Source organism: Mustela erminea, chromosome 2, assembly GCF_009829155.1.
Source record: "Mustela erminea isolate mMusErm1 chromosome 2, mMusErm1.Pri, whole genome shotgun sequence".
Taxonomy (NCBI): Eukaryota; Metazoa; Chordata; class Mammalia; order Carnivora; family Mustelidae; genus Mustela; species Mustela erminea.
Genome location: NC_045615.1, coordinates 93,230,052 through 93,245,435, shown reverse-complemented (window position 1 = coordinate 93,245,435; position 15,384 = coordinate 93,230,052). Strand labels below are relative to the sequence as shown.

General features: G+C 39.7%; 1 protein-coding gene across 4 annotated transcripts in view; it reads right to left on the bottom strand.

Moving 5' to 3' along the window:
* Positions 1 to 564: 564 nt before the first annotated feature.
* The window catches only part of NOCT (nocturnin), a 32,230-nt gene continuing 17,410 nt past the window's right edge, over positions 565 to 15,384 (bottom strand). For 2 of the 4 annotated variants that reach the window (XM_032333428.1, XM_032333429.1), the window contains 2 exons: positions 8,283 to 8,552; positions 565 to 5,813 (listed from right to left, as the gene is read on the bottom strand). In XM_032333428.1, coding sequence (XP_032189319.1) covers positions 4,978 to 5,813; positions 8,283 to 8,552 — 1,106 coding nt within the window. In that variant the 3' untranslated portion in view covers positions 565 to 4,977. Of the gene's footprint in view, positions 5,814 to 8,282; positions 8,553 to 9,660; positions 9,768 to 9,872; positions 10,011 to 15,384 lie in introns of all 4 variants that reach the window. The other 2 variants (XM_032333430.1, XM_032333431.1) reach the window with 2 other exon arrangements.

The following is a 15,384-nucleotide window of genomic DNA, read 5'->3' as shown; positions in this document are numbered from 1 at the left end:
GATGTGGCTATTAAATTCGCACTGATTTTGAGACTTTCATAAAATTGGATATGGAAGCAGTTGCAAAAATTTGCAAAAATATTTGGGCTGTGGCAGCAGAAACTCAAATCGTGTTGAAGTGCCTCAGTTTAATGTTTTTAGGAAACCTTAGAGATTTTCTGGTCTATTGCCTGTATTACAAATAAAGAAACTAAGGTTTGGGAAAAGATGGGCTCCTCACTCTCAGTTCAGCTGGCCAGAGGCAGATCTAAAAAGAGAACTCCTCCTCTGCCTCCTCATTTTGTTTTAGCCTCAACCTGTATTCCCTCCCATCCAAAAAAAAAAAAAAAAAAGGGCAGGTGGGGAATGGAGGTTAGTTTAGGAGTAAGGCTAGTCTAACATGTAATGATCCTTTTTTTTTAAAGATTTTATTTATTCATTTGACAGACAGAAATCACAAGTAGGCAGAGAGGCAGGCAGAGAGAGAGAGGAGGAAGCAGGCTCCACGTCGAGCAGAGAGCCCCATGTGGGGCTCAATCCCAGGACCCTGGGATCATGACCTGAGTTGAAGGCAGAGGCTTCAACCCACTGAGCCACCCAGGCACCCCTGATCCTCATTTTCTTACAAATTAAATCTTAAAATGTTGCAGAATTTTGTTGTGTGTCCTCTTCAGGTTCACCAGTCTATGGAAACCAAAATGAGATGTTGGGCATATATTTATTCGCTGTGCCCAGTCTTCCATTATTTTTCTTGATTGGTGTTTCTCTGTATTATAGGTAACATTACAGATAATAGATCTGTAATCCTATTTTGACATTCTTCTACAAAAACTGTCTCCATCTAGGTGTCTGAATCTCTTTCTTGTAGCAAGATAATTTATACTCTGCTTTATTACCAGAACAATTTCAGATTTACAATTTACATAATCTAAGAATTAGTGAAAGTAAAAAAAAAAAAGGTAAAAGAAAATTAGACAAAGAAAAGAGAAGATGGCAAAAGATTAAAGCATACAGAGCACATACTACTATAACAATGTGAAGCGTCATCCAGTAATTAAAATTCAGCTATAAGGTCCGGTTTTGAATGTCTTGGAGGCAAAGCAAAAAAGGTAAGTTGATCAGTAATGAGATCCATATGATCCAGTTTACCAGCTGCTTGGAAGCAACAAAACTTTTCCTAGCATTCTGTCAAGAGGAAGGGCTGGGTCCACATGTCTAATCTTAGGTGAATGTTTTCTTAGAGGTGAGCTTTCCACAAAAATCTAGAGAACAAGGGCCTGGAATTATGAATATTTTGTTTTATCACACTTTTACCAAAGTAGGGTTGACATCCCCTCATGAAATTAAGAACCAGATCACCTACAACCTCATATATGCTTGGAAGAACAATTAGGAAAAAAAAAATCTTGCCATTCTATGAGCCCCTCACCTATTTGGGGCTCAAGTTTCTACTAACCCGATTTGTTCTGCATTTTCAAATTGAAAGATGATTATTCTTGGAATAGCGATAGTCCGTTGTTAAAACATCCACGAATATTTCAAGATACCAGGTACAATACCCTTCCCTTTTCTTGCTTTGAAATTTTGAAGCAAGTTCCAGTGACTTCTGTGTAAATTTTATATAATAGTTGATGATATTATTTTACAAACATCTCACAAATCTATGGGGTTCACAGAGCAAGTGCCAAGCAATCCTCTGTGGATGAGAGAACAGAGGCCCCAGAGATGGGGCAACTCCTTCAGGGCCATGCTGGTCGGTGTTGTCTTCACTAGAGCCCAGGCCCCTTTATTTGACGTTACTTGTTTTCCCCTCCCTTGTTTTAGAAGCCCAAACTCCAGTGCTCTCCCACTCTGGTATGTAGCCCCTCTAGATGAAAGCTTGCTGTGCCGTATTTTTATACATGTCCTTAAAAAAAGCTCTTTCTGCAAGTACATTCATTTTTTTGGATGCCTTTCCTTTTCTAAAATTGAAATCAATTAGGATTATGAGCATGTGTTTTTATCTCTTTTTAGAATTTATATCTTGGATATAAACTTCCTGAAGCCTAAAACACATTATCTAATTATATGCAACATTTCTGTCACTATTATAAAATCTTGGCTGTTTTAAAAAATGGCTCCAATATAGAATATTTGCACCAATCTCGTTTTCTAGTTTGAAACACTACTAGAGTAACTGTTCTTACTGCTTCCTTCTAAAGAGAAGTATGCAAACAGTAACGGATATTCTACTTTTCAACTACTCTACTGTAGCAGAGTAACTGAGATCTGTTCTTCCAGCCACCATCTGGCTTCCATATCTTGCTTCTATTCAGTATTGCATAAGTACTACAAAGTATCTGCCCTATGTGTTTGACCATTTTTCATTGAACAGATCTCTTCCTCCCGCACATACCGTTTTGTCTCTCTTGTCCTCACTCAAGGCCAAGGGGGCATGTTGGTGGGGACAGAAGCAAGCATTCTAGACCAAGACAGACATAGGCCTGAATATTGGCTCTCCTATGGCTAGCTATCACTCTGGTCAAATGATCTGATGTTTTACACCCTATTTTAAATTAAGAGTAGTTGTAGAAAAATTAATTCAGAGTAGTTGAAAAGATCGTATTGAAAGCTCTTAGAGCCAAAGGTAAGGAACTCAAATATTAGTTTTTTCTTATGTATATACACCATTATCCTTTGCTCAAATGAATGAAATGGTCATTCCTATTCCTTTTACCTTGTAGAAGGGAATCTACTGAAATATGGCATGGAGGAAGAAAAAATCCACTGCCACTTTCATTCTCTCTCCAAATATGCAGTTTGCTTCTCTTTTAAGACGCTTATTATGACCACAATTAAAGTATTATGTGATATAAAAGGAAAAGCTGAAACAAAAGGTACACGGGGGACAGAATAAGATAAATTCATTAAATGGAACATGCCTAAAAATTGAGAATACAGATTTGTTACTTACCATTCTGCTTCTGGTTACTCTGACAGTCCATAAGGAAAAGGTGTCTACAAAGACTTAAAAGGAAAAATAAAATATGAAGTACAATCCAAGATTTAATATACTACTAAAACCCGTTTACATAAAATGCTCACATAATTCCATTTTAAATAAAGACAAAATATAAAACCAACAAACAGAAGTATACTGCTGTAACTCCAAAGGATTACTCATAAGACGAGTTCCATTAAAATTTCCGCCCTATTTCCTTAATTTATAGGCACATTACAATTGCACAGTATTTCCAGCTTTTTTCCTCATTAGTATTCCCAGCCATCCCTAGTCTAACCCTCAACCCTAGTCTAACCCTCCAGCCTGTTAATTCATATACTGGTGGACAACATCTGAAACGCAAACATTATTTTGGCTTTCATTCTCATCCGTATTTGCTCTCTTACGGCTGCTGTCATCGTTTCTCTTCAGGTTGGTGTACTCTGGGGCATGCGAACAATATTTAATGCCTGTAGGAATCAGTATTGGGTTTCTCAATAGCTGATATGACTACCATTATCACGCTAAGATCTGAACCAAATGACAGTTGGTACAGATGTTCTTCCTGCTTGCTGCTCCTTCCAGGAAGTCCCAAGATGTGTATACAATGTACTGAACACCTCGCTGGTTTCAAAAGTAGCTCTAATGCAGAATACTTGGGTGAACCATTTTGGGGAACTCCAACAGTGATGCCTAGAGATATTACATAAGCATAGCATAGATGACTTCAATGTGCAGCTACAGATCCACTTAAAAAATGAAGGTCTGTGTGTAAATGGATACTGTGGGTCACCATGTTAACAGTATTAGAAGACCAAATCTCCTCCCAGATTCTTTTTGGACTAAAAAGACAAGATATTAAAATCACTAGCTTTAAAAGACCATTTATTATTCTTAAATATTTACAACTCATGGGTTAAAATATTTATCAATTTATTACCAACAGGTTATTTGTTGGGATTTTGCTTGAAAGGGGCTTCACCTGTTATCTTGCACCATTTTTATTTCTTATGAAAGAGAATTCCAGGTTATCTTTCTAACTTTTTACATTCTTCCTTTCTAGACATTTTGAACTAGCCACCTGGCTATCAAGGAGGTTTCAAGGATAGCCTCGTTAATAGACTTTCTAGTTTCCCACCTCTGAAAAGAAGGCCCCACTCACTTTCTTAGCTACTGCCATGTAACAGCTCCTAAGTAACCTAATGTAAGAGCACAGTCCAAGTGTGACCACAAATGAATACCACAGCATTCCAATGGAAAGCTATAAATGCGAAACAGTGATTCAATAATGAAAACTGACTGGTCATGGAATCTCTTTTAAGAAACACAATAATGGGAACATGGAGGCATAGTGAGGATTACTTATGAAGAAAGTTATCAAGGAGACCTGATATTCCCACTTAAATAAACAACAACAAAAAAAACCCATCAGGCTAAACAGTCCCTTTGTATACTACTATTGTTAGACCCCAAATAAAAAGATCTTAGAGATTTAAGAAAATCACTATAAAATACTCTATTACTTATGTTTTGCATGGTTTTAAAACATTCACAATGCTCTTAATCATACATGAAAATATAAAAAAATAAATATTGCCATGCATATCTTGCTGACATTTTAAAACCCCACAAATAAATAACTTGAAATGCTATCTAGAGAAATTGCTCCTGTATACTTTTTGTTAATTATAGAGGGCTCAAGCAAGTCTATTTTTATATAGCATCCTTCAACTGAAAAAGCTATAAAAGAAGCCTAATTTTTAATGCCTGTCAATGATCAAAATGTAATGCTAAGGGAAAAAATAATACAAGCCAAAACTGGAGTGCAAACACCTTTTTTGCTGTAGGTTTTAATGGAAAAGGTTTGCGGACTAATGGGATTCCTTCCCAAGGGCATGCTGGAAACATGGAAAATGACGTTAGAGAAACTGAGAATCCTTCCTCAGGCAATTTCTTATCCTATTTCAGTTTCCTGAAACATCCCTGGTTAAGACTCTTGTGATTAAAAAGACAAGCATTTATAAAAGTCCATCAGGTTCCTCATTAAAGCTGAAGTCACACACTAGAGACAGGTGGTCTGAAGGGTAATTAAAAGATGGTAGCCGGTTGGGTCCAATCTGTTCTTCAGTGAGCAGATCAAGAGCTGACCTCACACTGAGGGCGTGTTTAGAATACCAGATATAATCCAGGGTATGCCGGCACTCCCCTGAGGTCCGGATCTTCCAGGTAGTATACGGAGGTTCTGACTGCCCATCAGCACTCAACAGCTTGTAGGCACTGTTCAGGTTGAGGCTGGAGGAAGCAAAGTGTTTGTAGACCTCCTCTGTTGGCTCTGCATTGAAGTCCCCACACACGATAAGTGGAATCTTGGCTCCTTGGGTGATGTTCTGCAGGTTCTGGAGGAGGTCACAACCTTGAGCGGAGCGAAATCGTTCCCAGCCAGTACGTGCTTTTAAGTGGGTGACAGCAATGCAGAACTGTCGGCTGGACTCCTTGCACTCTAGAGTTTGTGCAATGGCCACCTGATTGGTTTTCAGTGTCATGGCCGTCAGCCTAATATTGGCACTGTTGACTAGCTTGAATCGGTTCTGGAGGAAAAACAAGGCACAGCCATCTGGCCCATTGTTATGTTCTACATCTAGACAAGGTGACCAGGGCTTTGGGAAAAATGTGCCTTGATAGCCCAATCTACTGAGGAGTGGTTGGAAGGTGTCAAAATAGTGGTCCACCTCTTGGAGGCACAATATATCAGGCTGGTAGGCTAGGATTTCTTCAAGGATGAGACATTTCCTTTCTTCCCACTTGAGTGCTTCCACGGGGCATTGTACAAAGTTGTCTTTTCCTTCTCCGAGAGCTGAAATAAAAACGCCAGTCAGCTGTCACAGGTACATAGAAATCATAGTGCTATAGCTAAGTACCAGAAGTCTCCTTCAGTTTGACACTACTCAAGACCCTCAGAATGCTTTCTCTATTTCAGATGCTTTGGGTGATTCTTTGTTGTCTGAACTGTATTAACCAACCAAACTGGGGCGCCAAGGTGGCTCAGTCGGTTAAGTGTCCGACTCTTGATTTTGGCTGAGATCATGATCTCAGGGTCATGAGACAGAGCCCCGCATTGGGCTCTGCTCTGAAGGTGGAGCCTGCTTCAGATTCTCTCTCCCTCTACCCCTCCCCTGCTCATGTGTGTGCATGTACATGTGCCCGCTCTCTCTCTAAAAAGCCCCAGAACAAACAAAACCTACTAAACTAAATAAACTCTTAATACCCAGAGAAGGCAAACAATTTATTTTCCTACATATTAAAACTGTTTCATAAAACTATATTCTAAGATGAAAAACCTTAAGTTTGAGCCTTCAACAGTGTTTTTTTTTTTTTTTTCCTTAAGATTTTATTTATTTATTTGACAGGGATTACAAGTAGGCAGAGAAGCAGGCAGAAAGAGAAGAAGGAGGCTCCTGGCTGGGCAGAGAGCCCGATGTCGGGCTCGATCCCAGGACTCTGGGATCATGACCTGAGCCGAAGGCAGAGGCTTTAACCCACTGAGCCACCCAGGTGCCCCTTCAACAGTGTTCTTTACAATCCCAGGGACTGAAACTACGTCAGATGAAGTAATACATTTAACTTTATGTGCTAATTTTTTTTTTTAAGATTTTATTTATCTAAGAGAGTGCACGCACAAGCAGGGGAAACAGAGGGAGAAGGAGAAACGGTCTCCACTGAGCAAGTAGACTGATGCAGGGCTGGATCCCAGGACCCTGGGATCATGACCTGAGCTGAAGGCAGACCCTTAACCGCCTAAGTCATCCAGGCACTCATATGCTAGCTTAAAAAAAAAAAAGAAAATTCACTGTTGGGACGTCTGGGTGGCTCAGTTGTTAAGCATCTGCTTTCGGCTCAGGTCATGATTCCAGAGTCCTGGGATCAAGTCCCACGTAGGGCTTTCTGTTCAGTGGGAAGCTTGCTTCTCCTTCTCCTACTCCCCTTGCTTGTGCTCCCTTTCTCACTGTCTCTGTCAAATAAATAAAAATTCTGTAAAAAAAAATTTTACTTTTAAGTAATCTCTACACCAAACATGGAGCTTGAACTCACAGCCCCAAGATCAAGAGTCACATGCTCTACTTGACTAAGCCAGCCAGGTGCCCCATCTATACACTCATTTTAACACCTAACTCTATGAGCTGTATGAAGTGATATGGAACCTATCTTAAAGAGGCAGCTTTTCCTATTTATGGACGAACGCCTAGGAGAAAAAAAAAAAACCAAATCTAAGATTGAAAAGTCAGAGTATATGCCCTTCTTTAAAAAGCTACCTTTGTTTCTTTTTCTTAAAATTTCAACTGCTAGGAAAGGCAATACTTTAAAGGTATCTTTAATTCAGCAGACCTAGGAAAGATGTCCTTTCTACCCTAACAAAGTAGTTATCTTTATTTTTTTTTTAAAGATTTTATTTATTTACTTGACGGAGAAAGAGATCACAAGTAGGCAGAGAGGCAGGCAGAGAGGGGGAGGGGGAAGCAGGCTCCCTGCTGAGCAGAGAGCCCGATGTGGGGCTCGATCCCAGGACCCTGAGACCATGACCTGAGCCGAAGGCAGAGGCTTAAACCACGGAGACACCCAGGTGCCCCACAAAGTAGTAACTTAATGAACAGAGAACTAAAGCAATATCCCTTTGATCTCAGTTCTACAGACACATATGGGTGAGAATCTGGCCTCAAGAATACCCAGACTCAACACCACCCACAATGCATCTCCATTCCCTGCAGGAAGTTCTACCTGCCACTCATTCAGCAGATTCTGTTTCTCCCTTACAAATGTTATCTTAGGGGGCACCTGGGTGGCTCAGTGGGTTAAGCCTCTGCCTTCAGCTCAGGATCCTGGGATTGAGCCCCGCATCGGGCTCTCTGCTCATTGGAGAGCCTGCTTCCCCCTCTCTCTCTGCCTGTCTCTCTGCCTACTTGTGATCTCTATCAAATAAATAAATAAAATCTTTAAAACAACAACAACAAAAACAAAAAGAAATGTTATCTTAGCACTGTGGACCGAGAGTTGGAGGCAACAGAAAGTTTGAGGCTGATAAAAGAGAGGGTCCTTTAAACACGGAAGGTGAGGAATAAATCTAGAGTGCTGGATTTATTTGTGAAAACCGGATGGCCTTCTTTCTTACCTTCCCCTTCTGGGAGCTCCTGGTGCTGTCCCAGTCACCCCATCCTTCTACACCTCTATCTGCCCACACCTCTTCCCTCCGGTGCTCTAAGATGTGTGCAGAAACAGAAAGGCAGTCACAGCAAACCTAACTGCTCAGGTACAAAAGCATTAGGCATACCTTGGGCGAGGATGTTCCACTGCATGACCCGAATAGGTGGATGGCTACTGGGGCAATCTGTCCTCAGATCCACAAAATCCCTCTGGAACCTCGGAGGTCGAGTGTGCAGGACAGCCCTGCATTCCTCAAGGAGTTCTTTAGGATCAATGGGCTCCAGATGTTCTGGGTCAGGTGACACCAAATATTCTGGGTGCTGGGAGGCAGCGCTGCTGTTCAGTGTCTTGGCGAGAGCACTGTAGAGTCTGCTCGTTCCGTTTCCCATGGAACACACTACAGAAGAGGAAAGTACAATTATACATGCAGCTCCTTTTTTGGCCTTTCTTCCATTTTCACTCAGCTCAAATAGAAGATAAAACCTTTATTGTCCACAGAAGCCAAGAACTTGACTGACGGCAATGTTGCCACCAGGTTCATGTATGAAGCCATTTCTGCAGAGGTGGTTTAAAGGAGTTTCCAGGCTCTAACTTTCTATAGGACAGATTAATTGAAATACCAATGTTAAAACTGGTCTCTGATTAACTAAGATATTCTTTTAAGAGAGAAATACCTTGATCTTTATGGTCCCTTCTAATTTAGGATTTGTTTTAATAATTTATAAACCCAGTCTTATTATGAAAGCATAGCTAGACAAAATCCACGTTCCTTTTTCTAAATATTTTAATAAAAACTTGAAGGCCAGTTTGTAAAGAGCCAAATGTTAGAAAGCCCATGATAATCCTGAAGAAAAGATTAGGTGATAGCAGGCTGCTGCTCTGGCCACCTCATCTAGACAGATTCCTCTGTTATGGAAAGTAACAGCTGGGTTAAATCCATATCCATTTCTTAGCTGTTAACTATCCAATAGGGCTCTGGCTTTCTGGAGGACTCTGAATGTCACTGAGGAATACAGTCTATAATATCAATTGCTAGATTTCTTAAGAATCCAGAAAAAGGGATGGAGGTAGAAGGGGTAAGAGAAGGTTACCCACCAACCCCTCGCTGGGATCCCAAGGGAAGCCTGCTCAGTGCATTTTCTAAGTGATTCTCTTTTTATCCTGATAGATTATAATGCACTTAGGAGGGGAGAGCACAATCTCCCACTAATCAGCCTGAGGGAAGTTCTACCTGTAAGCAGGTTATTTTTCTTTTCTACTGTTCAGTACAGCATAAATTATGGTCAAGTTTTACTTGGAACAACCTCCAAGATTCTGTGTTAGGATGAATCGTCGCATGAAGGAATCCAGATTTCCCTACCACATCCATATCCTTGCCTTCTCTTGATAAAGACACACAGTTTTCTTATAAAATACATTATCTGGCTGGCTCACTGACTGCATCTGAAACCAGCAATCAAGCATATTCACTGTGGCAGGTCAGAAAAGCAAGTCCAAATATTTACCAACGAATGTCCTTAAACACCAAGGTCAATAAGCACGCAAGCGTGCGCTCTATTGTTCCTTCTCATCAACTCAACGTAGTTGTCTTTTTTCCCCCCAGGTAAGATGACTAGATTAAGGCAAACACATCAGACATTTAAGTGCACATGCATCTGGAAGCAAGCCTGTTTGTTCTCCCCCCCACACACACACACATGCAAATGCATGCACACACCTGTTTCCAAAGTGTTTGATTCAAATATATTAAAATTCTTTTTAATCAATCTGCTTGCCTATCTGAGTACATGGGTCCAAAGGAAGACATTTTCTTCTTGGCTGGTAGTATAACTTTGAAAATCTTTCTTCTATACTTCTAGTTTTTAAGAAGGAGAAATTAAAGGTCTTACTGGTTGATTTCTCAAGTGTAGTCCCTCCAGAAAAGTAGCACCAGACCGGCTGTGAGCCCAAATGTCACACAGGCGGTATAGCAAACTCACGGGGCACCATGGAGCATTTCACATGTGAAACACATGGCAATGTTTGACCTAAGTCAGCCTTTAAGCATACCACTAGCCGGATGTCCTTCAGTTTCAACAGGACTCCTCCACATCCCTTTGATATATCTTTGTCAAGCTGAGTTTGGGGTGGTTATTGTGATAAAAAAGCAAATATGTAAAAATGATCATGAAAAAAAGAGTAATAGTGTCCAACAGGAGTCTGTGTATTTGGCGAGTTACGTGAAGTCAGAAAAACCATCTTGAACTGCACTTCCTTCTAAAAAAAAGTTAGGAAAACCTTCACATAAAAGAGTAAAAGGAACAGAAAAACATCCATTTCAGACAATGAAAGCATACCAGAAAGACATACCCAGAAAGCAAATCAAAACTATCTTATTAAAAATGAGCTAAAAGCCATTAAGAAAATGATAGAAGAGCCTAAATCAGAATTAGGAAACTCAGAAACAAGGCAACAAAGAGAATTAGTTTTTTTAAAAAATGAAGAGACAGAGCATTGGGGAGATAGTAATAAATACTATATTTAATTTAAGCAAAGATCCAATATATGGGCAACAGGAATTCTTGTAGCAGGAAAACCAATGCAAGGAAATGAAACAAATACTAAAAACTGCATGTAAATCAAGAAGACTTTTATTGAGAGTACAAAATTTCAATCATTAAGGGTTGAATTATATTCTGGAGGTATAATTTCAGCATGGTAACTATAGTTAATACTGTATTAAAATCTGGAAATCTCTTAAGAGAGTAGAACTTAAGTGATGTCAACACACACAAAGTAAATGAGGTGACAGATGTGTTAATTAGCTTGGTTGAGGCAATAATTTCACAAGGTATATGTATACCAAAACACGTGGTATACCTTAAATACATACTACCTTATCTTTTAATTATTATCTCAACCAAGCTGGAAAAAAATAAAATCATTTAAAAGAATAAATTATGTAAGGTTAAAAAAAGACATCATGGATATATTTAAACATCAGATACATAAAGTTCTGCCTTAACTTTTTATTCTAAAAAAAAGGGGAAAAAGTGGAAAAAAAAAAAAAGACTCAGAACTACATATTGAAAAACACATCACATACCTGAGAATATCAACCCAGAATGACCAACACCAACTGGACTGTAAAGAAGGAAAAAAAAAAATCCCTTGGGCATCTGGGCAAAAACAACAAGTAACTTGTAAGGAAAATAAAAGCAGGCTATCATCAGACTGCAACTGCAATGTTTTATGCCAAGAGAAAATGAAGTTACATATTTTAAATATATAACTCAAACTTTATATTATTTGGCTCATCTGTATGTGAGCAAGGAATTTTATATTCAGCAACACTGGAATACTGACTCCATGAGGAAACTTTAGAGCAGGGCTGACAAACTGTACCCAGAGGTATTTTTGTACAATCCTCGAGCTAAGAATGGTTTAAGGGTTGTTAAATATACAAACATGATCCTGGAGCAGGATCCAGGATCCTGCGTTGGGTTCCCTGCTCAGCGGGAATCTGCTTCTCCCTCTGACCCTCCCGTTTCTGGTGCTCTCTCTCTCTCAAATAAATAAAATATTTAAAACAAGAACAACACACAAACACCGACATATACAAAATATGGAATAGGATCACTTTTGGCCTAAATGTTTAGCCTAAATGTTTACTATCCAGTTCTTGGCAGAAAAATTTTTGCCATCTCTACAACTAAAGCACAAACTTCTGACCAAAATGATCAGCAAGACTTTGATATAAGATGGATGGTAAGCATTAAACATACAGCTACTTAGAAAATCAAGTCTAAATGAGGTTGAGAGTACAATGCAATATATAATGGCTATGTGATTCCACAACAAACTTATGAAGACTTAGTAACAACTCAAAGGGGAGTGAGGGACAGGGACCAACCAGAATGAGGAAAATATATTCAACTAAAAAACTTCAAAATGGGGGCATCTGGTTGGCTCAGTTGGAAGAACATGCAATTCTTGATCTCAGGGTTGTGAGTTCAAGCCCCACATTGGGTGTAGAGGTTACAAAAAATTGAAAAATAAAATATTGTAAACTGTTTTTAGTGGTCATAATTAGTAGTGGTAGTATTTGGTCAGTTATTTTGACAATGTTGTGAGGATGTGAAATGAACCAAATGGATATTCTAATTCCTTTATTCTCTGTTCTTTTTTTTTTTTTTTGGTTTAGTTTTGAAAATCCATTTATAAGCTATTAGCCACACAATCAAGGAAAACACCTTGCCAAAGCCAACTCATTTTGGACCACCAGCAGATTATTAAGTTTGATTATCTATCTTATTTGTAAGAGGGCCTCTCAAAGTATTACGGTGTTTTTCAAAAATTGAATCTACCCTCAAAAGACAAACTTTGCAGCAAAAAAGATGAAGAACACACCGTAGCATAGCTAAGTAATAAGGCCTTGAATGGGACAGACAGTCACAGACCAATTCCAATCCTGTTCTACCACTGTGTACAACTCTCTAGACCTGCTTACAGTCCTATCAAATCAGGGCTTGGTAAAAGATCCTAATTTCCTCAAGAATTTTTGGAAAATGCATATAGGTTAGAACAGGTGGCAACTTCAAAATAACATCTATTATTTATATTAGGGAAATATATATTTCTATTAAAAAAAACTTGCATTTAGGGACACCTGGGTGGCTCAGTCAGTTAAGGGTCTGCTTTTGGCTCAGGTCATGATCCCAGGGTCCTAGGATCAAGTCCCACAATGGGATCTTTGCTTAGCACAGAGCCCACTCCTCCCTCTGCCCTTCCCTTCATGCATTTGCTCTCGTACGCTGACAAATAAAAAGATAAAAAAAAAAAATCGCATAATTGTTCATCCAGAATGAACAATTTCATGTGTTAACAGTACGGCTGACTCTGAACACCAGTTTAAACATATGATCCAATTATATGTGGATTTTTTTATAGTACAGTACTCTAAGTGTATTTTCTCTTCCTTACAATTTTTTAAAAGCACCTTCTCTTCTCTAGCTTGCTTTATTTTATGAATACAGTATATGATACAAGTACATACAAAATAAGTGCTAATCAACTGTATGTTACCAGTAAGGCTTCCAGTCAACAGTAGGCTACTAGTAAAGTTTTGAGGGAGTCAAAAGTCACATGCAAATTTTTGATTGTGTAGGGGTCTGGTTCCCCCACCCTCCTTACGTTGTTCAAGAGTCAACTGTACTTGGGTATGGAATGCACTGAAAATAGCCTTTAGAAAAGTTTTACTAGCATTGACCTTTTACTGTAGATTCATCTACCTGAGAAAGATGTCATTAGACTCAATTTCGAATAAGAGACTAGGTAGAGAGTTACTGTTAGGGAGTATTTATTAGAGTCCTGTCTTTGCTCCTTAGATCTTACAGGAACTCAAGGATGGTCCTTAACGTGGACTGATGCAAATATGAATATCAAGTTATGTAGTAACAAAGTGACACAGCACATGCCTTCTAATACTAAAGTACCTGGCAGCAAAGCAACCTGTCCTATACGGAGTCTGAGTTAGGAGAGAGCCAGATGATTCTCAAAGATGTCTCTACCAGTCCACCCTTCCCCTGCATACCTGAAGGCCCCCCATGTGTCAGGCTGTCCTCACAACACACTCTGCAACTGAATCACCTCTACAGACTTCCACTCCCTTGGGTGTGGTCTGGCGTAGAACTCTATTCTTCATAATCTAATCCAATCTCTCAGGCCTGAGGCATACTTTACCACAGGACGTTGATTTTACATTCATAATTCCCTATTCTCGGAGTTTTGAAAAGGGCACTTCATCTTGAGAAGTTACCAAGTATTTGGCGAAAGATTAATACACATGAACTAATGAGAGAAAAAGCAAGTACTTACTTTGTGGAATGGGCTAGGGTATATATAGTGAGGGTTAAAACCATCAGGATAGGTAACAATAATCAGAAGAAGACTGTAAAATATGGAGCTTTAATTTCTGACTAAACCACTTACTTGGTCCATCACAGACAGGTAGTCACCATAATTTAATTTCTTGCCTCACTCTCCCAAACACACATACACGCCCTGGATGCCAGTCTAGTACTCTAGTCCTCTGGATCAGTGAACAGACAGAGTAGGATCTCTGCCCTCTTGGAGCTTATGCTGCAGTGGGGAAATACAAGACAATGGTCATATGGTGAAAAGTGCAATGATGAAGAATAAAGGAGGAAGAGGATACAGGGAATGCTAGCGGCTGGGGAGTTGCTGAATTACGTGGGATGCCCAAGGAGGTCTCACTAAAAGATGGTATTTGAACGGAGACCTGAAAGTGGTAAGGAAATAAATCTGGAAGTCTTAATGGGCATACAATGGAAGAACATTCTGGGCAGAGGAACAGCAAATGCAAAAGCCCTGAAGACAGGAACATGCTTGGCAAGGCTGATGAAACAGCAACGCACTGAAAAGATTTAAAGAATGAATAAAAAGATGCGGTCAGTGAAGACGGGGGTGGGGGATGGATTATATATAGCACACTGTAGTCCACTCTAAGGATGTGAACCTTTATCTGATATGAGAAGCCACTGGAGAACGTTAAGCAGGAATAAGAGAATCTGATTTACATTAAAAACAACAACAACAACAAAAAACAACTCACTGGGGACACCTGGGTGGCTCATTCGGTTAAGTGTCTGCCTTCACTCGGGTCATGATCCCACCAGGGTCCTGGATCAAGTCCTGCATCCGGCTCCCTGCTCAGCAGAGAGCTGGTTTATCTCTCTCCTTCTGCTGCTCCCCGTGCTCTCTGTCAGATAAATAAAATCTTAAAAAAGGGAAAAAACCCCATACTACACTGTAGGGAAACAAGGGCAGACAGAGAAAACCCATTAGAGGACAATTACAATTACGCAGGCAAAAGACAGTGGTAGCTTAGACTAGTGACAGCACTTAAAGTGTGGATTCGGAAAAACTCGAGTTGGAGCCAGTAAGTTTTAATGATAACCTGCCTGTGGTCTGGGAGTGAAAGAATGACCAAAGAGGCCCCAACAGTTGCCAGGAGAGCAATCAGAAATATGAAGTTGCCAGTACCGTCTAGGATGATTCGATGGGGATGGCAGAAAATAGACTAGTTTGGTGATTCGATATGATTGAGGCTTAGGAGAGAGGAGCAAACTGGAAATAAATGTTTGGGAGAAGTCGGTGGGCACTTGAGACTAAAGTGAGTTGAGAAAAAAAAATAAAAAAAAAAAATAAAGAGAGTTGAGAAAAGAAGT